The sequence below is a fragment of the Leopardus geoffroyi genome, chromosome B4 (genome assembly GCF_018350155.1).
Source record: "Leopardus geoffroyi isolate Oge1 chromosome B4, O.geoffroyi_Oge1_pat1.0, whole genome shotgun sequence".
NCBI classification, from domain to species: Eukaryota; Metazoa; Chordata; class Mammalia; order Carnivora; family Felidae; genus Leopardus; species Leopardus geoffroyi.
The window spans coordinates 78,559,860-78,585,007 of NC_059341.1; the positions used below are offsets into that span (position 1 = coordinate 78,559,860).

Genomic DNA, 25,148 nt, shown 5'->3' on the forward strand with positions numbered 1-25,148 from the left:
GGTGTAGAGATTACTTTAAAAAAAAAATCTTAAAAAAAAAAAAGATGGATTTAAATTTTGATTCTGTCATTTACCAACCCTTCGCCAAATTACCTGTCCTCTCTGAGACTCAGTTTCCATTCTGTCCAGTGGAAACTGTATTACCTACCTTTCAGAGCAGGTGATATAAGAGACGAGAATGGGCCTGACAAGGCTTCTGACCCAGAGAAACCTCCTGAAAATACATGCCGGTTCCCTCCTTTCAGTTCTTTGACCGTCTGAAGCTCTTTGGGATGCCTGCAAAGCACCAGCCAGATTTTATCTACCTTCGGCACGTGCCCCTGCGCAAAGTGCATCTCTTCACCCTCATTCAGCTGACCTGCCTTGTCCTACTCTGGGTCATCAAGGCCTCTCCGGCTGCCATTGTCTTCCCAATGATGGTGAGTTTTAAAACAATTATTATTATTTATTTTTTAAAATAGTGGTGAAACCCACACCACATAAAATTTACCATCTTAACCATTTTCAAGCGTATAGTTCAGTGGCATTAGGTACTTACATTGCTGTGCAACCATTGCCACTGTACGTTTTCGGAACATTCTTATCTGGCACGACTGAAACTCTGTACCTATTGAACGATGACTCCCCATTCCCCCTCCCCTAGTCCCCAGCAACCACCATTTTGTTTTCTGTCTCTATGACTCTGACTACTCTAGGTACCTCGTATGGGTGGAACCATAAAGTATTTGTGTTTTTGTAGCTGGCTTATTTCACTTAGCATAATGCCTCCGGGGGGCTCATCCATGTAGTAACATGCGTCGGATTTCTCTTTGAAAGGCTGACTGATATTCCTCTATGTGTACCTATGTATATATACGTATATATATGTATATATGTATATATACATCTGTGTATGTGTGTATCTATATACGTATATATACATATGTGTATGTGTGTATCTATGTATATATACATATATATGTATATGCCACATTTTGTTTATCTGTTTGTTCATTGATAGACTCTTGGATTGCTCCCAATTTTTGGCAATCGGGAATAATGCTCCTGTAAACATGAATTGTACAAATATCTGTGCTCCCACTTTCAGTTCTTTGAGGTATATACCTAAAAGTGGACTGCTGGATCATATGGTAATTCCATTTTTACTTGTTTGAGGAACAGTCGCATCATTTTATAGTCCTGCCAGCAGTACACAGGGTTCCAATTTGCCAATGTTTGTTTTCTGTTTGAGGGGTTTTTGTTTGGTTTGTTTGTTCATTCGGTTGTTGTTGTTGTCGTTGTTGTTGTTTGATAACAGCCATCCTAACCGGTGTGAAGTGCTATCTCATTGTGGTTTTGATTTGTATTTCCTAGTGGGGCTGAGCATCTTTTCATGTGCTTATTGATTATTTGTATATTTTCTTTGGAGAACTATCTTTTCAAGTCCTTTGCCCATTTTTAATTTTTATTTTTTGACGTTTTTAATGTTTTTATTTATTTTTGAGAGAGAGACAGTGCATGAGCAGGGGAGGGACAGAGAGAGAGGGAGACACAGAATCTGAAGGAGGCTCCAGGCTCTGAGCTGTCAGCACAGAGCCCGATGCGGGGCGTGAACTTGTGAACCACCAAGATCATGACCGGAGCTGAAGTCAGACTCTCAACCAACTGAGCTACCCAGGCGTCCCCTTTTGCCCATTTTTAAATCAGATTTTTTTGTTGTTGTTGAGTTTTAGGAGTTCTCTGTATATTCTGGATATGAATCCCTTATTAATGGTGAGTTTTTTGTTTGTCTTTTGCAGGAGCAGTATTATTTGGGGACTTTGAGGTGTGAATACATGTGTGTAGCAGGTTGCCATGTTTACTTTCAAGTCCGTCAGCCTGCCTTCCTCCCTCCCTTCCTTCCTTCTTCCTTTTTTCCATCCTTCCTTCCTTCCTCTCTCTCTCTCTCTCTTTCTGTCTTCTCTCTCATGAATCTGACATGGAGAGGATTCTTCATGTTTATAATAATTTGCATATTATAGTTCCAGTTTAGAATTTATTACAGTCAGAAGTGTCTAAAGTGGTGGAAATGCATTGTTTTAAGCCACTGGAAGAGAGGAAGAGGTTGGTCCATCACTGATAAGTGACTGGGACATCCGTACCTTCTTTCGAACTGAAGCAGAGGCTTTGGAAAAGGGACCAGGGAACCTGAACTGTGTATGGTGTAACAGGTGATAGGCCGCTTCCTGCCACTGGGATGGTGATGAAATTCTTGCCACCTGACCAGCACACTGTCTCATCTTCTCCTCCTGTTGCCTCCTCTCTCTGGCTCACCCTGTGTCACGGGGACGCTGAGAATTGTGGGCTGTTTGAAAACTACCCAAAGGGTGGGCCTCTAGAGAGAAAAGTCAATGAGGCTAATGTTTGGCATTTGTTTAGGGACTTTTGAGCTCTGTCTTACTGGGAGAATATTCAAAGGTGAAGAAACTAGGGTCAGGGAATTCTTTTTCTCTAATCTTCTGCATATATACCTCCTGATGGGTTTCTCAATTTTGTCAGGGTACACATAGGTTTCTGCATTTAAGTGTTATATTCAGGGGTTGACCATTTGGTTAAAGAAACAGCAAATTCCTGACAACTTCTTGGGAGGGATACCATCAATTTTGGATTTGTAGGGGAAATAGTTATGGAAATGAGGGAGAAATATGATTGAAGGTAGTAAGCCTGATTTGCCTCATTCCTTCCCTAAGCCACCAGATGTAGCTAGTGAGCACCTGTCAATCCAGGCAGGTCATTCTGGGTTATTATGAATTCCCCTTTGGCAAAAATGGCCTTTTATGGGGGGAAAAAAAGTGGAACAGCAGTTGATACACCCTGTCCTGTAAAATTGAGGAAATTAGCTGTCAGATATTAGAGGCAAGTCACTTTCTATTCCCTGAGCCTCAGTATCCTCATTTATAGAATGAGTGTCAGGCCAGACCAGAGGACGGAGACAAAAAACACTAGTGCTTCATGATGCAGGCATAAAGCAAGGAGTTTGCAGGGAAATGTATAGGCAGAGGATCAGAGGGAATTGAGGTGATCCTTCAAGGTCCCTTCATCCCATAGTGAGGCATGCTTGGGCTGGGTGCATCTGGCCTCACCATAGCTGTGCTCCTGCAAAGGCTTTCCAGCCCACTGCTGCCCAGCAACCCTTCCTGCTCATCCCATGACAGGGAAGGGCAACTCTTAGGGCCATCTGAGGATGAAGGGTTTCTCTTTTCAAGGAGGGAATTAAGTTGGTTGCTTTCTAAGTTGTAGGGTTGTTATGATAGTTTAATAAAATATTGTATATAAAACACGAAGGTGAATATTTAGTATCTGGTACAAAGAAGGCACTCAGTAACAGGCAATTATTATTATTATTATTATTAATTATTATTATTAGTTTGATTTTCCTTGACATGTCCTAGTGTGCTGTGAAGATAAGACTTTGCTTTTAACTCCGGGAAGAAAATGAGCTCTTTTCATCCCCTGTCTTTATTTTTCTTCAGGTTTTGGCATTGGTCTTTGTCAGGAAAGTCATGGATCTCTGTTTCTCTAAACGAGAGCTGAGCTGGTTAGATGATCTCATGCCTGAAAGTAAAAAGAAGAAGCTGGACGATGCCAAAAAGAAGGCCAAGGAGGAAGAGGTCGTAGTTCTTGGACCAACTGTACACTTGGGGGCAGCTTCAAATTACAGAACGTAGGAAGGGCCACATGAGAAGTCAGCATGTCTAGAATCCCAGGGGTTATATTTAGGAGTTGGGAAGATTACTCCAAAGATGTTTTTAGCCGAGAATGGGGCAAGGATTCTTGTCCCTATCTGTCCTTTATTTTTAGACACGATAACCCGTTGTGTTTCCCTTTGTCTACAGTCTACTCACCAGGTTCATGCTTACAATATGAACATAGAGTCCGTTCTTATTATCAGATCTAAGGGTTCGTGTTCTCCTAAAAGGCCTAATTTGACAACTATACAAAACCTATTATCTGTCATGTACCTAATGGCAGATGGTATTGTGGTTGGCACCATGCAAAGACAACTTGCATAGGACTTTCTGTCCTTCCTCATTTCCCTCAGCGCTTGGCATCTGCTGTCCATACAATGGACCCTCAATCAATGGCCTGTACGTGCCAAGAATGGATGTGTAGCAAAACAAAACTCCCAGACCAAGAAATGAATGAGCCGGAAAGTGTTTCCAAATACAGTTAGTGCCTGAAATAGGGTCCTTTGAAATGCATTTTAAATGGCATTTTTTCTAATATCTTGAGTTTTTGAACTCTTGTATTATTTTTTCCAGCTTTATTGAGGTATAATAAACACATAGCCCTATGTACGTTTAAAGTATACAGCATAACGACTTGATATAGGTATATATTGTGAAATGATCACCACAGTAGGGTTCGCTAACACATCTGTCACCTCACATAGTCACATTTTTTGTGTGTGTGGTGAGAACTTTTAAAATTTACTCTCTCGGCAATTTTCAAATACACAATACAGCATTGTTAACTATAGTCACCATGCTGTCCGTTACATCCCCGGAACTTACTCGTCCTATGACTGAAAGTTTGTCCCCTTCAACCGCCTTCATCCTTTTCCCCCACCCCAGCAACAACCAGTCTGTTCTCTGTTTCTATGACTTCAGTTTTGTTTTTGTTTTGTTTTGTTTTAGATTTCACATGTAAGCGAGATCATATAGTATTTGTCTTTCTCTGACTTATTTTACTTAGCATGATACCCTCAAGTTTCATTCATGTTGTTGCAAATGGCAAGAGTTCCTTCTTTTTTTATGGCTGAATGATATTCAATTGTATATATATACCTTTTCTTTGTCCAACCATCCACTGATGGACACTTAAGTTGTTTCCATGCCTTGGCTATTATGAATCATGCTGCAGTGAACATGGGCTGCAGATATCTCTTCAGGATAGTAATTTCATTTCCATTGGATGTATACCCAGAAGTGGGATTGCTGGATCATCTGGTAGTTCTTTTTTTAATTTTTTGAAGAACGTTTATAGTGGCTGCACCAATTTACGTTGCCACCAACAGTGCATAAGAGATCCCTTTTTTCCATATCCTCACCGGCACTTATCTCTTGTCTTTGTGATAATAGCCATTCTGGCAGGTGTAGGGTGATACCACATTGTGGTTTTGATTTAAATTTCACTAATTATTAATGATGTTGAGTACCTTTTCATGTGCTTTCTGGCCATTTGTATATCTTCTTTGGAAAAATGTCTATTTAGGTCCTTTGCCTATTTTTAAATTGGGTTATATTATTATTATTGCTGTTGAGTTGTATGTATTCCTTATATATTTTGGATATTAATTCCTTACCAGGAGTTAACTCCTTACCATCTATGGTATTAACTCCTTACCATCTATGGTGTTAACTCCTTACCATCTATGGTTTACAAATATTTCCTCCCATTCCATAGGTTGCCTTTTCATTTTATCGACTATTTCTTTTGCTGCACAGAAGCTTTTAATTTGATGTCATTCCACTTATTTATTTTTGCTTTTGTTGCTTGTACTTTTGGTGTCCTATCCACAAAATCATTGCCAAGAACAATGTCAGAGTCTTTTCCCTATCTTCAAGGAGTTTTACTGCTTCAGGTTTTACATTTAAGTGTTTAATAACATTTTGAGTTGATTTTTGTGAATGGTGTAGCTTATGAATATCCAGTTTTCCCAGCAACATTTATTAAAGAGACTGTCCTTTCTCCACCAAAGGCTCTTGGCTCCCTTGTTGGACATTAGTTGACCGCATATGCATGGATTTATTTCTGGACACTTAATTCTGTTACATTGTTCTATGTGTTTTCTATTATTAAAATTTTTTAATGTTTTTATTTATTTTTGAGACAGAGAGAAACAGAGTATGAGCAGGGGAGAGGCAGAGAAAGAGAGGGAGACACAGATTCTGAAGCAGGCTCCAGGTTCCGAGCTGTCAGCACAGAGCCTGATGCAGGGCTCGAACTCATGGAGTGTGAGATCATGACCAGAGCCGAAGTCGGACGCTCAACCGACTGAGCCACCCAGGCGCCCTGTGTTTTCTATTATTAAATAAGCTTTAACAATTCGATGCACAAAAGCAATGGAGGAAAACTTTAAAGATTGCTGAAAATCACTACACAAAATGTGAAGTTTTCAAGCATCCCAAAACTCTATAAACAAAATTTAAAAATTACACACTCACACACACACAGGCTTACCTTGTTTTATTATGCTTCACTTTATTGCATTTCATAAATATTGTGTTTTGTACAAATTGGAGGTTTGTGGAAACCCTGCATCAAGTGAATCCATCAGCATCATTTTCCCAACAGCATTTGCTCACTCTGTGTCTCTGTCTCATACTTTGGAGCTCTTGCAGTATTTCAAACTTTTTCATTATTATTATATTTTTATGGTGATATGTGAGTAGTATTTATGATTCACTGAAGGCTTAGATGGTGGTTAGCATTTTCTAGCGATAAGGTATTTTTTCATTAAGGCATGTACGTTGTTTTTAGACCTCATGTCTTTTAGACACTTAATAAATTATAGTATAGCACAAACGTAACTTTTACATGCAGTGGGAAGCAAAAAATTGATTTGATTTGCTTTATAGTGGTAGTCTGGAACCAAACCTATAATATCCCTGAGGTATGCTTGTACATACATACATATGTACATACATACATTTATTTCCTGATTTATATAAAATTTTAAGTAGTGATATGTTTTTTTAATTTTTTTTAAACTTTATTTTTTATTTTTTAAAATTTACATCCAAATTAGTTAGCATATAGTGCAACAATGATTTCAGGAGTAGATTCCTTAGTGCCCTTACCCGTTTAGCCCATCCCCCCTCCCACAACCCCTCCCATAACCCTCAGTTTGTTCTCCATATTTATGAGTCTCTTCTGTTTTGCCCCCTCCCTGTTTTTGTTATTTTTGTTTCCCTTCCCTTATGTTCATCTGTTTTGTCTCTTAAAGTCCTCATATGAGTGAAGTCATATGATTTTTGTTTTTCTCTAATTTCACTTAGCATAATACCCTCCAGTTCCATCCATGTAATGGCTTGCAAATGGCAAGATTTCATTCTTTTTGATTGCCGAGTAATACTCCATTGTGTGTGTGTGTGTGTGTGTGTGTGTGTGTGTGTGTGTGTATATATATATATATATATATATATATATATATATACCACATTTTATTTATCCATTCATCCCTCGATGGACATTTGGGCTCTTTCCATACTTTGGCTATTGTTGATAGTGCTGCTATAAACATAGGGGTGCATGTGTCCCTTCGAAACAGCACAAGTGTATCCTTTGGATAAATGCCTAGTAGTGCAATTGCTGGGTCGTAGGGTAGTTCTATTTTTAGCTTTTTGAGGAACCTCCATACTGTTTTCCAGAGTGGCTGCACCAGCTTGCATTCCCATAATTTTTTTTTAACATTTATTTATTTATTTATTTAAAAAATTTTTTTTTAACGTTTATTTATTTTTGAGACAGAGAGAGACAGAGCATGAACGGGGGAGGGGCAGAGAGAGGGGGAGACACAGAATCGGAAGCAGGCTCCAGGCTCTGAGCCGTCAGCCCAGAGCCCGACGCGGGGCTCAAACTCACGGACCGCGGAATCGTGACCTGAGCTGAAGTTGGACGCTTAACCGACTGAGCCACCCAGGCGCCCCTAACATTTATTTTTTTGAGAGACAGAGACGGAGCATGAGTGGCAGAGGGGCAGAGAGAGAGGGAGTCACGGATTCCAAAGCAGGCTCCAGGCTCTGAGCTGTCAGCACAGAGCCCAACACAGGGCTCGAGATCATGACCTGAGCCAAAGGCAGATGCTTAGCCAACTGAGCCACCCAGGTGCCCCAGTAGTGATATGTTTTAAGAAGAAAGTAAGGGGTGAGGGAGTTACTGTATTTAGGGTGATCAGGGAGGACTCTAAGGACACATCCTAGCTGAAATCTGAATAAAGTGAGGGCAAGTCGTGAGACTATCTGGGAGTAGGAACATTCTAGGCCAGGGGCATGGCAAACGCCAAGGTTTTGAAGCAGGAATGAGCTCAGTGTGCTTAAGGAATACAAGAAAGCCAGGGAGCCTGTAAGAGAGAGAGGTAGCAGGATACTAGTTAGAAGTCTGTGACAATAGCTCAAGCAAGAGGTGAAGGTGGCCTACATTAGGGAAGAAGTGGTGAAGTGGCTGGTTTGGGACTTATTTGGAAGACAGAGTTGACAGGCTTTGCTAATGGATAGCAAGCGTGAGAGGAATCAAGGACAACTCTTAGATTTTTGGCATGAACAGTTGGTTGAGCGGTCATGCTACTTAATGAAGCAGGTTTGGGAGAAAAACCAAGGCGTCTCTTTGGGATGTTAAGTTTGAAGTGGCTGGTAAACATTGAACTCCATATTTTTCCAAAGTTTCTGAAGTAAACATGTATTTTTTTTAATTATTTTTTCACATTTAATGTTTACTCATTTTTGAGAGACAGAGAGAGACAGAGCATGAGCGGGGAAAGGGCAGAGAGAGAGAAAAGGAGAGACAGAATCTGAAGCAGGCTCCAGGCTCCGAGCTGTCAGCTCAGAGCTGACGCAAGGCTCGAACTCACAAACTGGGAAATCACGACCCGAGCCAAAGTTGGACGCTTAACCAACTGAGCCACCCAGGCGCCCCAATATGTATTTGTTAATACATGTTTTACTTTATAAAGTTATTTTGAAAATGAAATGAAAGAAAAATAATGAAGACTTCACCCCAAAATTTCACATCAGCATCCAATATTTATGTTCATTTCTTTATGTTCTCTTTATGTCCTTAACATAGTTTTCGTGTAACTGTAATAATTGTTTATTTGTGTGGGGGAGGTGTTTTTTTCTGATTTTTTCTTCTCATCTTGATTTCATGACACTTTCATGTTTCTATGTGTCTATATAATAGATAATCATATTTATTGTTTTAATGGCTGCATAATATTCTATAGTGTTTTCTCATAATTAATTTAAACTTTCTTCCCTTGTGAAAATTTACAGTTGTTTTAGGATATATTATTAAATATACTACTTCAAACATCTTTGTATGTATTTTTTTCTCTGTAATTATTTTCTTTAAATTAGTGGGATTCTTTTTTAAGACAACATTTTGTTATAGAACATTCAAATAAATGCAAAAGTAGAAAGAACAGTCAGTATTCATATTTCCCAATTGCCTTATTATTTTTTTTAATAATCTGTTTGACTCAGGATTCAAATAAGGCCTAAATATTGCAGCGGTTGATATGTTCCTCAAATTTCTTTAGGGGTCCCTTTCTATCTTTTTTTCTTTTTGTTGAAGAAACTAGGCCTCTGACCTGTAGGATTTCCCACCATTTAGATTTTACTACCTATGTCCCTTGGTGTCATTTAACATGTTCTTCTGTCCCCTATGTTTCTAGTAAATTGGTAGTTGGATCTAGAGGCTTATTCAGATTCATTTTCTTTCTTCTTTTAAAAAACACTATTCCGCAGGTACAAATATCTGGTTGTCTTTTTTTTGTGATGAGTCAGATCTATGAAAGAACATAATTACACTCTTTCATAATAAATATGAGAGAAATTAGGTAGAAATTGTGGTAAGAGAAAAATGGGTGGTGTAGACTCATGGTTTTCCTTGGTCTCAGATATAATGTCTTCTTCTCTTGCAGGAGGCTGAGAAGATGCTAGAAATGGGGGGAGACAAGTTCCCCTTAGAGAGCAGGAAGTTACTAAGTAGTCCTGGAAAGAACAACAGTTTCAGGTAAAACTCCCCAAACTCCACAAGGAGTTGGCTGTTTTTTTGGTTGTTCTAGAAACAATCTGGCTTTGTGGTGGGGGGTGGTCACAAATGCGATCACTGGTATAAAGAGCTAACGTTCAGCCTCTCCATTCCAACCTGGGAAAACACCTTTTCCTTCCATGCTTTACTGAGCACCTGCTAGACGCCAGGTACCACCCCAGATGCTGGTAAAGGAGAACAGAGGTAAGGGAGCCCACATACTGAGCGTCTTCTCTGTGCTAGGACTGTGCTGGAAGCTTTACTTATGTATTCTCATTTGATCTTTGCAGCAGCTCTCTGATAAAAGCCTCATTATCCACATTTGTCCAATGAGGAAACTGAGGCTTGGATGGTTTTAGGTAATTTCCCCAAGGTCACAATGCTGCTAAGTAGAAAGTTTAAGAGACAAACCCTAGTCTTTGTATTCATCAGATCTGTGCTCCCTCTGCCTTTCTCTGCCATTTTCCGGAGATGAATAGGATATGGCCTTTGTTTCCAGAGAGTCCTCAGCCTGGGGGGTATGGAATTCCCATGCTTGGGCAAGCCTTTGTCGAGGGGCAGAGGCAGCCCCTTCGGTTTGACTCATGGCATCTGTGGTCCTAGGAGCCAAGGGGGAACCAAACTGGGAACCCCCAAATTCCTTAATTTCTGCCAAGGCTCTTAGCTGCCTTCTCTAGCTAAGCTATTGCTCACCACGGGACACGGGACACTAAATTGGTCCATTAGTGGTTTTATTCCTGGCATTTTGTTTCCACTGTGGAAGAGGTACACATAAGCTGAAAGAAGCCCAGAGGCTGAGAGGGGGCAGAAAAGGAAGAGAGAGGGGATCTGGGTCATCTAGATCCTGGATAATTTATTGCCAAATCATTGAATCCATTGTGGTTTATACTGAGGGGAAGATGGGGAAAGTCACGTCGTTGGGATTTTTTTTTTTTCAATTTTGATTTATTTACTTTTTACAAATAAAAAAATATATTTAAGGTGCACGACATGGTGTTTTGATATCTGGACACATTGTGAAATGGTTACTGTCATCAAAATAATGACATATTCATTACCTCTTATAGTTATCATTCCTTATTTTGTGGTGAGAACACTTGACATCTACTTTCTTAGCAGATTTCAAGTATACAGTACATTACTATCAACTATGGTCACCATGCTGTATACAGGTCTTTAAAAATTATTCACCTTATAACTGCAAATTTATACCCTTTGATCACTATCTCCCCTTCCACCCCACCTGCCCAGCCTCTGGTAACCACCAGTCCACTGTCTGTTCCTAGGAGTTTGACTTTAAAAAAAAAATTTTTTTTTTTTATGTTTATTTATTTTTGAGAGAGAGAGACAGACAGGCAGAGTGCTAGAAGAGGACGGGTAGAAAGAGAGAGAGAGGGACACACAGAATCCGAAGCAGGCTCCAGGCTCTGAGCTGTCAGCACAGAGCCCGACATGGGGCTCAAACTCAGGAGCTATGAGATCATGACCTGAGCTGAAGTCGGATGCCGAACCAACTGAGGCACCCAGGCGCCCCATCTTTTGGCCCTTTAAAAAGAGACTGGCTTGTAGAAAATTTCCTAGTACTCTGGGCTTCTAGGAGACCAAGGACTCGATTCAAGGCCTTGATTGTCCTCTTACTGACATTTGACCTTGGGTGATCACTTAGTTCTGAGAGCTTTTGTTTCTGTACCTTCAAAATGAGGATGTTAATCATCTCTGATTGATAGTGAAGATATTGTAACGAGTGCTTTGTTAACTACAAATGGCAAGCATTTGGCCATGTAAGTGAGAAAACCAACGAAGACTGCTTAGCCCCGTGCCCGGCACACAGCGAGCCTAGCACACAGCGAGCGAGCGTTCAGTAGGGGGTAGCTCCTGAGGCTCCTGTTGACATCATAGCACTGTCAGGGCAGGATGGCGGTGGCACAGAAGCCCAGCCCTCAGCACCACCTCGTGGGCCACCTTGCCTCTCTACATTCCAACCACCTGGCTCCTGGTGCTGCTGAGAACTGTTAGCTGAGCCCCCTCAGACCTACTCTTTCCCGCCTGGTGGGGTGTGATCACTATAGACTGAGATACGTATTTTATTTGTGTGTCCTATGTTTATTGTCCTAAGCATTGATTTCAGATGTGACCCCTCTGAGATTAATATATCTGATGAAATGCCTAAAACTACGGTCTGGAAAGCTCTCAGTATGAACTCTGGAAATACAAAGGAGAAGAGGTAAAGAGAACTATAGTTGCTGATTTTTATTTATTTCGTGCTTTTAAAAATAGCAATCATGTTGAAAGTAAAATATATCTAAGTTGTAAAATTAAATTTGTCTAAAAAAATATCCCTTCCGGGACTGGGGCTTAACCCCAGGCGAATTGCTATATGCCTCAGAAAAGGAAAAAAATGTTTTTTTAACGATTTGCACAAATGTGCTGTTTTGAGCTGCCCATTTACACAGCCAGCCCCCAAACCAAGGAGTATGTGGATGTGTACATTGCCTTTCTCTATCTAGTCACCTGAATCCTCTTTCCAAAGTTCCCATTTCAAAATCTCTCTGGTTACCGGAACCACACAAACTGGAAAATGGCCAGAATGTCCAGAGAGTGTCGATCATGCCAATGCAAGACTCCACCTATTTCAGTCATTCCATAATGAGAACTGTTGCCAAGGAAAGATTTGAAATATTAAACTATAAACAGGTTTCCGATTTTGGAAATGAAAATTCTGTGTATCATTTGCCAATAGCATAGATCAAGTTTAATCAGGTTGCTGAAGAAAATGCAAGGACTTGAGGCATCTTTGCCTGCACCGAGCGAGGGTGGCTATGTACCCAAACTACTTGAATAATTTAGTCCACACACCATTTTAAGAAGTCAGCCTTTAATTAAAGGCAAAATCTTAGGTCTTATTAAAGGCAACTTTTCTAGTTAAAAAAAAAAAAAGCAGTAGGCCAGGAATTAGGGGGCCTGGTCTAACTATTTATTCCGTGTGTAACCTGGTAGGCTACTGTTTCTGGCACTCAGTTTACTGAGCGGTAAAATGGGGATAATAATAACTAACTGCCTCACTCATAAGAATGCTCTGAGGAGGAGCTGAAGTACTTTGAAAAGTCACAGCCACCAGTGGGTGGTAGTGGGAGGTTATTTCTTCATCGAATGGGTTAAAATAAATCTGTGCTGAATGTGAGTGAAATATAGAATCTTGTTTCCTTCAGAGGAAAATCCAGGCAGCTGTCGAAATGTATAACGCACATGGTTATTTTTAGTTGAGAACTAGTCTACTTGTAAATGAACTTAAAATATAGCCAGATCCAAATTGTGGTGACATCTTCAAAGTGTTGTGTTAAAAGCAGGAATGAATCATGTGTTCCCTTTTTGTCTAATTGTAACACTTTTATTCAGTCTCTTCAACTAAAAGTCTTTGCTGGGAAGGAAGATTTGGGCCGTGAGGTGCCTCAGGGAAGTTCTGGTTACAGAGAAGATGTGAGTCTCTCAGAGATGAAGCAAGACTGAGTCTGGCCCTGCCCGTGGTCATGTCAAAGCCATGCCGAAGCATTCAGTTACCTGTGCTGTGCATTGGAGGGCACCCAGCTATCCCCATACCAGCAGCCAGTCACCAGATGTGGACGTGAAGCCGAAGACCACCTCCTGTTGGTACTTCTTCCTTTCTCTTTCTCTTCAGAATTGCCACCAGTGAAGACCCAGCTTCCCATTTTCCAGACATTTTCTCTGAAACTCTCTGCTGGTGAACAGAGCCATATGGATCCATGCTGCCGCTGAGGGTTCCTTCGATGAGTTCCCTCTTCCTAAAGGATGGGATGGGGGAGTAGGAGGAGAGCAGAGAGGAAAGGGAAGGCTCTCCCGCCCTGTAGAATCTGCAGGCTCCCAGGCAGCCCTGGGCCTGGGTTTGATGCCTACTCTGGGGGATGCTGGTCAGACCCAGAGGCTGTCAGGAGGGTCTGCCGTTAGGACGGTCGGCAACCTGGGCATCGGCAGGGACCCACCACCACAGCCAGAAGATGCCTCTGCCTCGGAAGCATCTTTATCGCTCCCTAGCAGCAGCCTGTGTGACTCGGCGAGAGCCTTGGATGATGAAAGGGCCATGAGGGACACCGGAGTTGTTTAGCTCAGACAGGAAGAAGGTCGGGGGAAATCGATAATGATAAGCGAGGATGAGCAGCTTCTCTTGGTTTCGTTAAGGATAGACCAAGAGAACGAGCTTCGATTGCTACACAAGGAGTTGGTTTAGACACTAGGAAGGACTTCCTAGCCTGAAGAGTTGTCGTGGTGTCTGCTTTCTAGACACCTGCGAAAGGTTTGATGATAGTTGTTTGTGAGCAGAAAAAGAGATAAGGTGTTTTTACTGGCCACGTTGTGGAAACATCCATGTCTTGCCGCTGTCTCTTGAGGACGCATTCTGATTCCACTCCTGGAGAGATCCAAGTGCTTACGTAATGTCTCCCTAGCTGCCTTAGTAGCGAACCGTCATCAACTCAATGGACCAAAACCACCTTCAGCCATGTGGTTTCTTCATCATCATGAATTTCTTTCGGTTGACAGATGTATGACTCTCAGATGTAAAAGACCACACTGGGAAATGTACTGTAAGTGGTGAGATTAATTTTGGTATTTGGTTGAAAACTATATTCATAGTTTCTCTCTACTTCTCTCTGTTGCAATGAATATCAAGGGTTTGGACTCCAGTGTGTATATCTTCCCTTCCTTTGTGCACAGAATGTGACTAGTGAGCGTGTCGGTACCCAGGGAATTCGATCCTATCAGTTTTCCATCCTGGAAGACCTTTGTACAGTGGGATGTTCTTTCAGGTTCCTCTCCTTTCGTAGGTGAAGAGTTGGCTACAAAACTTCATTGAATGTTGCATTCCTTAGCCTCTTAAAACATATCAGTGTATCCTGGCCTTGCTCCTTGGAGTAAGACTCCTTACGCCTTTGAAATGGAAGGAATCCCGCATTTCTTGACCATTTCCACATCTCCTAGGACCACACCTGTTTTAATACACAGATGGTTTTCAAAATATTTAACAACTGGTACAGGATGGACACCAACCACTCAGAACGGATGCCTGCTGTAAGCAAGCAGTGTGCAAGGTGGTGCCAGTGCCTCGTGACCAAACATCATGCTACTTGCGGACATTAAAGTGATATCCCGTTGAACTGTGGGTATTGCTCCTGGTTTGTGTAATTTCCGCTCACAAGGCTGTTTTATGCAGAGCCTTGGCTTCCCTTTATATAGTGCAGACAGGAACAGGCATGCATCTTTGAACTATACGGGCATTAAAATCTTGGCGAACCAAAGCTTCACATTTGATCACTTTAGGAGAAATATAATAATTGTACCCATTTACCTACCTAGTGTAGAAAAATCAAAAGGCAACCTGTCAACGGGGAAAGCTTTCCTGCTGGCTGACTTTCCCTGCCTCTCTCCGGCAGCTTCCTTGAGCTTGCCTCCTCCTTTGGCTTCCTCGTCCCCTGAGAACACTCCCACTTTCTTCCTCCATCTTGTCCCTCCCATCTTTTCCTGCCACCTCTGTGTAGGAAGGTTGGTGGCTGCTTCTCCCGTCCCCCTAGTCTCAGCACAGCTGGAAGGAATGTGATAGGGAAGAGCCCATCGTACAACAAATGAGGTGGCAATATCACTCAGAAAAATCTCTCTCCTGTTTCATCGATGTCTCACGATGCCTTCCTTGTGTAGGCTCTCGAGAGCAGAAACCTGTCTTTATTAACTCTGTGCAGTGCAGTTACCGGACCATGTGTGTACTTTCAGGCCTTCCGGAGCCACATCCTCCCAGGTTACTGCGCCTTAGGAACGTTAGTTACTCTGGAAGCCTGTGCCAATCCTTTTAGGCCATTACATCTTTCTCAGATAACAGTCAGCCTCATTTCTGCTACATCTCAGTGGTAGAAACCATTCCCCCCTACTCTCATTGTCTCCCTTTTCCCCACCCCCACCCAACCCTCAACCTCGGTCCTACCTGCGTGCTTCCTTGCTCAGGTCTGTGGCCGGTGGCTATGGTGGCACAGTCAGTTTGGGCAGTGTTGGGGACAGGAAACTGGGAGTGGAGGTGAAGCAGCAGCAGCGTGTATGTGTGTGTGTGTGCGTGTGCATGTGTGTTCATCGACAAATACGAGTGTGCCCATGAGGTGTCACTGCTGCTATTAAATAGTTTTGTGTACCTAAGCTGGGAGGGGGACATCAAAAAAACATGATCGTTCCCCCTTCTAGGGGTTCTCTTCTCAGACTTCTCTGATAGAATAGCTTGAGGGCAAATATAGGCAGATTAGTCTATAGGAAAAGATGTTTAAACTCAACGTTAAGTAGAAACTGACGGTTTCTCCTTGGGCCAGAGAAGCAGTCCACCTCTTTTATGACAAGGGAGATTTCAGGAACGGTTTGAGCGTTTGCAGGCTGGTGCCCTGATGGGCTGGTGGCGTCAAAGTAGGAAGGGAGGGAAGCCAGGGATTGAAGAAACTGATGGTAAGTGAAATCTTGGTTCTAATGGTAAGAACTGGTGTTGCTGAGTGGTTGGGTTACTTCCTAGCTCATGACCCTTAAGGGAAGGGTTGGTCTAGAAAGAAGGTAAAGCCCAGCAATCTAGTATGAACTTGCCAAATACGTTCGGTTGCATAAAATGCAGGCTAGCTCTTTGTGGCTACATAAGATTTCCAACAGGCTTCTCAGGAGATCTGGTCTTTACACATACAGCTCCTGTCCCCATCTCCTTAGTCATATAAATTTGCCTTTGGGATAGAGGGACAGGGAACCATTTATTCCAAAAGATGGTGTGAATAGTTGCTATTTCTCTTTGTCTGGGATGTGATTGGCTTTTAAATTCGTCACAAATCTTTGGTAAAAATCTGGTAAATGCTAAGTCTCAGGCTTGGTTGACATCTCAGGCTGTGAGAGCTGTGACCTTCAAGAAGTCTCTGTGCTTTCTGGGCATCCAAACAAGACAGTTCCCGAGTCTACTTTATTTTCTACCCACTTCGCTCTCCAGACTTCCCTCTTAGCAGAGGAACCAACGGTTCTCCCTGCGTCTTCTCTATGGACTTTAATGTCTGTGTTCTGAGCCTCTAGGTTTTCCTGAAGCAGGGGAGAAGGTAGGGACCCTGGCTTTCCTTTCAACTGGCATCAGAAGTCCCATCCAGTGTGTCCTCTCTGCTGCTGCTTCAGCCTCCTCATTTCTTCTTCTACAGGAGCGTTAGCACCGCCTCCTAGGACTGTTCAGCGGTCTTTGCTGGCTTGTCACTGTGTTTCCCTCGGACTTCTCAGGTTTCCAAGCCACATCCTGGCAGGACATTCAGGAACCCTGCACTGAATGTTCTCAGCCTTCTTGATTTTCTTTTGGTTGTGGCTGTCAGGCCTCCGTGATGCAGAAATCCTTCCTGCGGGCTCTGACTGGCCAAATGAGACATCATCCAAGTTCCGCCCCTTTTACTGACTCAGCTTCCTTGGCTTCCTCACTTCCTCCAGCAGCCTTTCTTCTCCTTTCTGCCTCGGTCTTTCACCTCCTCCTTGGATGGCAGTCAGAGGTCCTAAAACCCACCACCAGTTGGGGGTGGTGAGAGAGGTGAGGATGTTGGGCAGAAAGGGGACTTTCTGTTTTCCTTGCTTGGGGTGAGGGGCTACAGATTCTCAAGCCTTCACACTCATCCATATTTTAATAGAAACAGAAAAAGATATCCCCAAATCAAATCGGAGTGGTTTTTCAACCAAATCTACTCTTTTCGATTCTTGGTGCCCTTGTTCTCTTACACGAATTATAGAGAATGGGCAGCTGACTCCGTTAATATTTCTTTGCTAGAAAGGAGGCTAATTTTCATAACCAGAAGAGATGTGAAGGAACTGTATCAGTGCGTGAAGCATGAAAAGAGGAAAGGAGTGTTATGTGGGTCTCTTCAATAGGAAAATTCAGAAAGTGGAATGATTCATCCATAGGCAAAATTCCTCTAGGACGTTCTGTGCTCAAAGGGAACGGAATGGTTTCTGATCCTTCTGAAAAGGAATGGCATTTTTCTTACACCTAACCCACTTTCAGCATTGGAGAGTACAGAAGGCTTTCTTCGAGCTGATGGCGTTAATATTTCCTGAGAGAGAGAGAGAGAGAAAAGCTACCCACGGCATGTCTCCAAGCCCGGCAGGAAGTAGCTTGGGCTTCTCTAGCAGGTTTGCAACGGACCCCAACGTGCAGGTTTTCGTACATGCGATCATGCTGGAAGCAGAAGTACCAAACTGAATGTGCAATGACTCCTTCTGCAAAAGAGGCCAGAGTCCTCTTCCCCACTCCTTTCTCCCATATTCCCTCCTCCAAGATGCTGAGCCTCCCTCATGTTGATCTCTGTCTGATTGGTTAGATACGGCTGCCCTAAGCGAATGGTGTCAGGTGGAGAGCAGAGCACGCTTCCCGCGGAAGGGGACAACTCGAGGTGCTGGTACATTTCTCTTGTTTTCTATGTTCTTCTTTCTAGTAGGTCTCGTGTAGAGATAGAGATATTTTTGTTTTAGAGATTCCAAAGTATATATTTTTAGTGTAAGAAATGGACCCTCTCCACCCTCCATGGTGTAAATAGAACCGAGAACAAATGTGTTGTGATAATCCCATAGCAATCTGTGGTAGGAATAGGACCCTCTCCCTTGCCACCAGGTCTCACGGTGTGTGTCTGTGAACCAGGGGAGGTGATTGTGACACCTCTGCCTGCCCAGACCTTCCTGTGCTCAGTGGGTGAAAAATAAAGTCTGTGTAAACTGTTCACACCTGTGGTATTTTTTGAGCCCGAACCAAGGGGCTGAGCCAAGGCCGGCCAGTTTCAGAAGGTGGGAAAGAGTGAAGGGGGGTCATGAAGGTGGTGGAGACAGGAGGGAGGGGTGTCTGCTGGGCGTGCGTTAAGCAGGGCACATGCACCTCCTTGGGGTCGACGCCGCGCAGTCCTTGGGGCAGAGCCACGGAGGGAGGCTCTTAGGGCCCTTTCCCTGGGGACTGCCTAGACTTAGGTTTGGGGTGGGGGACAGGAGAGCAGGAAAAGATAGCCCCCCCTTGGAGATACAACCGGGCTGACGAGAGCGACTGCTAATATTTAAGGACTCTACTGCCTAGAAATCCAGATTTTAGGGGTGCTTGGCTGGCTCAGTTGGGAGAGCATGTGACTCTTGATCTCGGGGCCATGAGTGTGAGCCCCACATTGGGTGTGGAGATTACTTTAAAAAAAAAAAAAAAGAAGTTACTCCTCCCTTAAAAAAAAAAAAAGAAATCAAGATTTTAACAATCGCTATCACTTGGAGTGTTCTGGGTTTGGGGGGAAGGGGGGTGCCCCATTTATCTTCTTCTCAAATCCAACCGTTGGAAGGTTGGAGAAAAGGGGAAGAGGGAGGCAATGGCGTAAGAACAGAGAGACCAGTGAGTGGGTGAAAGGCAAGGGTGTGGGGAGAGCCAGTCAGCAAGCACCATGGAGTTCCTAGAAAGGCACCATGTGAGGGCACCCTGAGCACAGAGTGCAGTGTGAATATTAAGGAGAACGAGGCCAAGTTGGACGATGGACCTAGAACTCACTAGCTCTGGGGGCTTTTGCTGTCTTTTGGCTATTTAAAAATATCCTGACGGTTTACACACTATGTCATTTTGTCTCAGAGATCCATGCTTAAATTGCATCGAGTAATGGGCAGCGGATGGGAAGGCTGCTTGTGCAGGACGTGGGGACGGCTCTGATGGGGGCTTGGGGAGGGTGGGGGGGGGAGCATTTAGCCTTGTCGTGTCCCAAGGACTAGCCTCAGGCTTGGGAAGGGTTCCATTAAGTAATACGTGAAAAGTGCTTGGAATGGCACGCGGCCCATGGTAAGCACACAGTTAAGTAACAAGAAATCTGGAGGGAGGCGGTGCCTGGTGGTAAATGCGGCAGCAATCACATCAGGACTCTGGTCGTGTTCTCTGCCGTTCTCTCGGCTCTCCCCTCATCGTCATCACGGGATGGCTCCAGAATTTCCAGGCATCACATCAGCCAAACGCAGCAAGAGAGAAGGGCATTTCTCCAGCTTCTCTCTCTTTCAAAGGGGAAAATTTTCCCCAGAGCCCCCCACCATGTCATTGGTCAGCACTGAGCCACCTGCCATCTCTCAGATGGGACGGGATTCCCTTGTGTAGCTTGGACCACTGAGGCTGTATTCTCTGGGGTTGGGCTCATCTTCCCTGACCGTGCTGGTGCTCCAGTACCTGTACAGAATTAGGGTTCTGCTTGTGGGGAATAAGGCAGGGGCTAGACGTGATTAAATATCCCGAAGCGTCTGCTGCAGAAGGCAGGAGTGCCCGAAGCAGGGGCCTCCCGCAGAGCAGCCGGAACCTCACTGAAGGTCGGTGGCTCTCCACCTGACTTGACCTGAGATTCATCTGAGGAGATTTCGAACCTATGGTGCCTGGTTCCCACTCTACACCAGTTAAATGGAACCTCCGGGTATAAGTGCAGGCACTCATACCTGTTAGATTCTCTCTGGACGATTCGGACACACAAGGCAGGGTTGAACATCATGCTTCGCCTTGGCCCGACTCGGCTCTTGGCGTCTGTTTCACTTCCGGCCAGCTGATTTCTCAGCCTTCACTGTGTAAATGCTCGTCCACACTAGCTCCTCGGCAACATTAGTGTCTCTTTGACCCACCACAGCCTTGACCACCGCCACGTTCTTTCGCCTTCACTGGGTCTGTGTCTCCAAATCAGACTCCCAGGTTTGAGGATGTGATGGGTCCCTCAGCAGGTCACCTTGGAGGTCCCGACCAGACCGTTGGGACTGGGGCCACTCCTGGGCCAACTAGCTGAAATTCAAGCAGTAAATTCAAGCAGTAAAAACTATGGCAGTCAAGGGGTGTTCCTTCAGCAGAGGCTGTCGTCCCTTGTCAGTTCCTCTTGGAAGGAGACAAGGGCCAGGGAGGCACAGCAATCGACGCGTCTGGTTATCCTCGTGATGCCCAAAGGCTGATCCCCAGGTCACAGACCTGGCCACAGACTCACCCCTTTACCTCTTGGTTGTGTTCGCTTACAGGGACACACGGGCACACGCCTGCAAGAAAAAGGTGCAGGTTAGGTGCACTGCTCCCTTCTTCTGCCGTTGCCCCACATGTCCCTGATGGAGCACGCTTGCCTGCATCTCACCTGTCCGGTGCTCGCTAGTAGTGGAGGGGAGCACGGAGCTTCTGTCGGGAGGCAAAGTGGGTGTGACTGAGGCTCTCAGCAAGCAGCAGTGAATGTAACAGGTAAACCAGGCACAGGCCTGCCTGAGTTCAAGTCCCAGCTCTGCCTTGACAGCTGTGCGACCTTGGGTAACTTGCTTTCATCTCTGCCTCCCGTTTCTACACTGCACAGTGGAAGTGCTAGGACCACCACCGTCTAGGGCCAGGGGGAAGGCTAAATGGATCACCAAGCATGGTGGGGCCGGCCTTGCGTGCCCTCCGTGCCCCCTCTAGCGGCAGCCTGCTTGCCGCCCCGGTCCTTGGCTCTGTGACTGGGTGGTAAAATGGGGCGCTAGGGCCAAAGGTAAGGAGTCACAGCACCGCAACCTTTGTCTGGGCTGTTTGTGGGTATTAACTCCGAGGAAGGAAGAGGCGTCACTTGGGCTTCTTGGCCAAAGCCATGTTCTCCAGCTCAGCTTCCACCCGAGACTTTAATGTGGGGTTTTGGGGTGCTTGCCCAGTAAGATTATCAGTCTTTGTTTGGGTGTATGCTTCCTAGGTCCAGGGGGAGAGGCAGGGTGACCCAAGCCCCTAAGGGTAATGGCCATGTCTCCATTATTACCATGGTCCCCAATGCCCTGCCCCACTCTCAGAAATTACAGAATGAATTACAATCACCTGATTTCCTTCGTGGCCACAATGGGTAAGGAGTAAATGCCCAGGCCTTGACCATCCAGGCAGAATAGTAAGTTTTCTAGTAACTTCAGACTATGTGATTCCAGGGCCGGTTTTGAGTCCTGTTGCCCTCAGTTTCCACTTCGCCAGCTGCATGAGGTTCCTGTCCATGGGGTCTGCATCTAAAACACACACCTGCATGTACACAGAAAATAATTAAGAAGACTTACCGAAAATAAAAGCAGTAGAGAAATACGAAATAAGAGAACATAACAGTTTTATCGCTTGTGAATGGCTGAAGTTGAGGAAACGTGTTCCAGTGTTCCAGAAAGTACCTAAGATATGGCCAGGTATGCAACAATTTGTTTGAATGAATGACCAAGGGCAGTGACAACCAGTCCTGAGCAATCCTGAGAAAGTTTTCTCCAGAAGAAGAACTTTAGGATGCACTGGTAAGATGCAAAGAACTTGAACTGATCAACTATTTGGGGAACCCGAGTGAATAGTCGATGGTGGTTGAATGTTCTCATCGTAAGTCACTGCATCCCTCTCCCAAGGTTTGGTGGAGGAGAACGGTGGCTTCAGTGTAGCTGGCCCCACAGGGAGCCCCGTGCCCTCTTCAGAGGCTGCTGGAAAACAGAGATGTCCAAAGCAATGCCCTTGAGAGGAACAGATGGAGAAAATGAGGAAGACATTCAGGGAGCCCTGGCAGCTGGTTTATCTCATCATCGTCCTGTGAAGGGTGTGTGGGAATAAGGGTTCTCAGAGGACCTCCAATTAGACTCCTATCAAAAATAAGACGGCTTATGTCAAGCACAGCGGTGGGGACCATGGGTTCTGTGGGGTGTGCGAGGGCATCCCTTCGGAGCCTCGGAAATCAGGCCTCCAAAGATGAGACCGTCTTGGAGGAGGGGGAAAAAAGAGGGTGTGGACCAGGTCCCAGAGGCAGGAGTACTGATGCAATGTTCTGAGGCCAGTGAATTTGAGTGGTTTGCTTGCAGTCAAAGGTGTTGTGTAAGGAAGTAATTCTACATAAGTTTGGAGACGGAGGAAAGAAGACCTTGAATGCCAGGATAAGAAGGAGTGAGGAGTTCCTGTAGGCTCCAAGCCACGGTCAAAAGGGAAATGTACGTTTGCTCTGGTGGTGGCAGCGAGGAAGCACCAGAAGAGGGAAATCCGGAATGGGTGGCCAGGCACGGTGTGGGGCCGGGGCAGTGGTGACGAAGAGGGAGGGCAGACAAGAAAGATGAGCTGAAGGAACAAAAGTGAGTGTGGGGGAAACACAGGTGGCACAAATCTCTCTCTAATGTCACACGTCTGCGAGAAAGGAGAACTGATTTGACGGAGCTTCAGAGGACAACAGCCGGGACAACCTCTCATCTCTGCACAGGCAGATTTGGGCTCAGTGTTAGGCGAAAGCTGTCCGAGAAGGGAATTCGCTGCCCCGGGAGCCTGTGGGCACCCAGCGCTGGAGGTGCCCTGGGGGGTGCACAGGGAGGCCATCTGCCGGGAGAGCGCAGGTGTGGGAGGGCCCGTGACTCTGAGGCAGGGACGGGGTGGGAGCTGCAGACAGACGACGTTACCTGCGAGGAGGATGAGCCACGGGAGGGTGGTGATGAAGGAGTGGGTGGGGAACAGATGTCTGAGTCGAGTAGACGGAGCGAGTGGTGCGGGGAAGAGAGTGAGTGGGATGAGGTTGTCTGCTTCTGAGGCCGAGTGTGAGGATGGGGCCTCCGCACTGAGTCCCCAGTGCTCTGGGGCTGGGTCTTTGGGCTGTGTGGGTCCCAGGTTACATGGCTCTAGGTTAAAAAAAAATGCAGGGCTCCAGAAGGACACAAGAGGGCATTTTCCTGGCTGTCCCTTGCCCCCCACCTCCTATCATAGGACTTCCAGGCTCTCTTGTTAAAAGACCCCAGAGCCAACTCATGTCTGCTCATGAACTTGGTGACCTCAACGACCACCTCTCCATCTGGGCCTTGGTTCTGGCTCTCGGTGCCATGCCCTGTGCCGAGTGAGACCCTGCCGCCACCCCTGCCTCTGTCACCCACTGCGGACATGCTGTACCGGGCCAACACCACACGTGCCGATGGCAGTGCTGAGCTGTCCTTCCCGGTCCAGGGAAAGGAGGCTTTCCTCCCAGCATCAAGGCCCCGTCTGCCATTGGATTCCCAAAGCTGGTTAGTTGCCCTGGTTCATCAGGTGTGTCAAAGGAAGAGCGTTCTCTACAAGGTGGCAACTGCCTGGGGGTCCATGTCCCCTTTCTTCAAAGGGGTGGAACAGGCTGACCTCTACTATTAATGCCCTACCCTGGTCCAACCAGTGGTGTCCAATGTCAAGGTCATGCGGGCAGTGGAGGCCGTGAGTGGGGCTTGCTCCCAGAAGGAGGTATGGGGAGAGCTGGCCTCATTGCTCATGGAGCATCCCCAATATAAAAAAAATTACCATACCCTGAGGGCTTAGCGTGTGTCAAATGCTGGGCCAAGTGCTTTAAATTTATAATTCACTTAACTCTCACAACAACACTTTGAGGTAAGTATTGTTATTCCTTTTTTACAGGTGTGGAAACTGAGGTTAAGAAAGTTAAGTGATTTGCCTGATGATGGCCAGTCCGTAGATGGCAGAGCTAGGATTCAGACCTAGATCTTTCTGAGTCCAAAACGCATCCATGCTCAAAAAACACATCATTGTTCACTGTTCTGACCACGCTGGTTCAGCCTTGTCCAGTCTGGGGCCAAATGACCACTTTTTTGAGGGCCGAGTAATTTGGTTTGGCCGTATCTATGCCGACTTGCTTACTGAGCCAACAAATAATGAGGGTGCCGTCCCCAGTGCTTAGGACACAATGGTGAACAAACTGGTGGAGATTCCCAGTCTAGAAGGGGGTGACATAAGTGAACACATTACATTGAGGAGGAGGCTGATCTCACCAACAGGATGAGCAGTTTGGAAAACTTCTGGAAGGGACCTCGGTCTCCTGGTCGTTACATGGCCCTGGGGAAGGGGAAGTCAGGAGATGCGGTTCTGGTCCTGATTCTGCTCTTCACTAACTTCAGTTTCCTTCTCCGTCTCCAGTTTCTTCATCAGTATAATCGCGGGGTCACATTTAGATAGTTTCTTAACTCTCTTCTGAGATCGATGTCCCCCGAGTCCAGAATGGGGGCAGGGATTGATCAGCAGGGTGAACCCTGGACTTTGGGTGTGGTGAACCGGGAGCCACAAGGGTGGGGCAAACCCGGAACCACAGGGCGGGGCAAACCCGGAAGACCGGACAGCAACAAGGCTGGGGAATCGACCAGAGACATCTAGGAGGGTCCAAGCAGGCTGGAGTCTGGAATCCAAGAGGCAAAAGCTTGAGGTAGTGGCACCAGGAGAAAGGAGTCCCTTGCAGGACCTAGACCCCCAGGGACCCTCTCAGGGGCAGCCTCGTGCCCATGTTTATATGTGGACCCTGCCATTATTGACATTGATGAAAGTCCAAACCCGTGGGGGGGAGGGGGGGTTGTGGTCTCTGATCTCCTGCCTGGAGGAGGCAACACAG

General features: G+C 45.3%; 1 protein-coding gene across 10 annotated transcripts in view; it reads left to right on the forward strand.

Moving 5' to 3' along the window:
- Window positions 1-18,533, forward strand: part of SLC4A8 (solute carrier family 4 member 8) — an 80,228-nt gene extending 61,695 nt beyond the window's left edge. For 5 of the 10 annotated variants that reach the window (XM_045462986.1, XM_045462983.1, XM_045462982.1 and 2 more), the window contains 5 exons: window positions 246-419; window positions 3,492-3,629; window positions 9,662-9,753; window positions 11,888-11,995; window positions 13,168-18,533. In XM_045462986.1, coding sequence (XP_045318942.1) covers window positions 246-419; window positions 3,492-3,629; window positions 9,662-9,753; window positions 11,888-11,995; window positions 13,168-13,180 — 525 coding nt within the window. In that variant the 3' untranslated portion in view covers window positions 13,181-18,533. The remainder of the gene's footprint in view (window positions 1-245; window positions 420-3,491; window positions 3,630-9,661; window positions 9,754-11,887; window positions 11,996-13,167) is intronic. The other 5 variants (XM_045462989.1, XM_045462984.1, XM_045462987.1 and 2 more) reach the window with 3 other exon arrangements.
- Window positions 18,534-25,148: the final 6,615 nt, after the last annotated feature.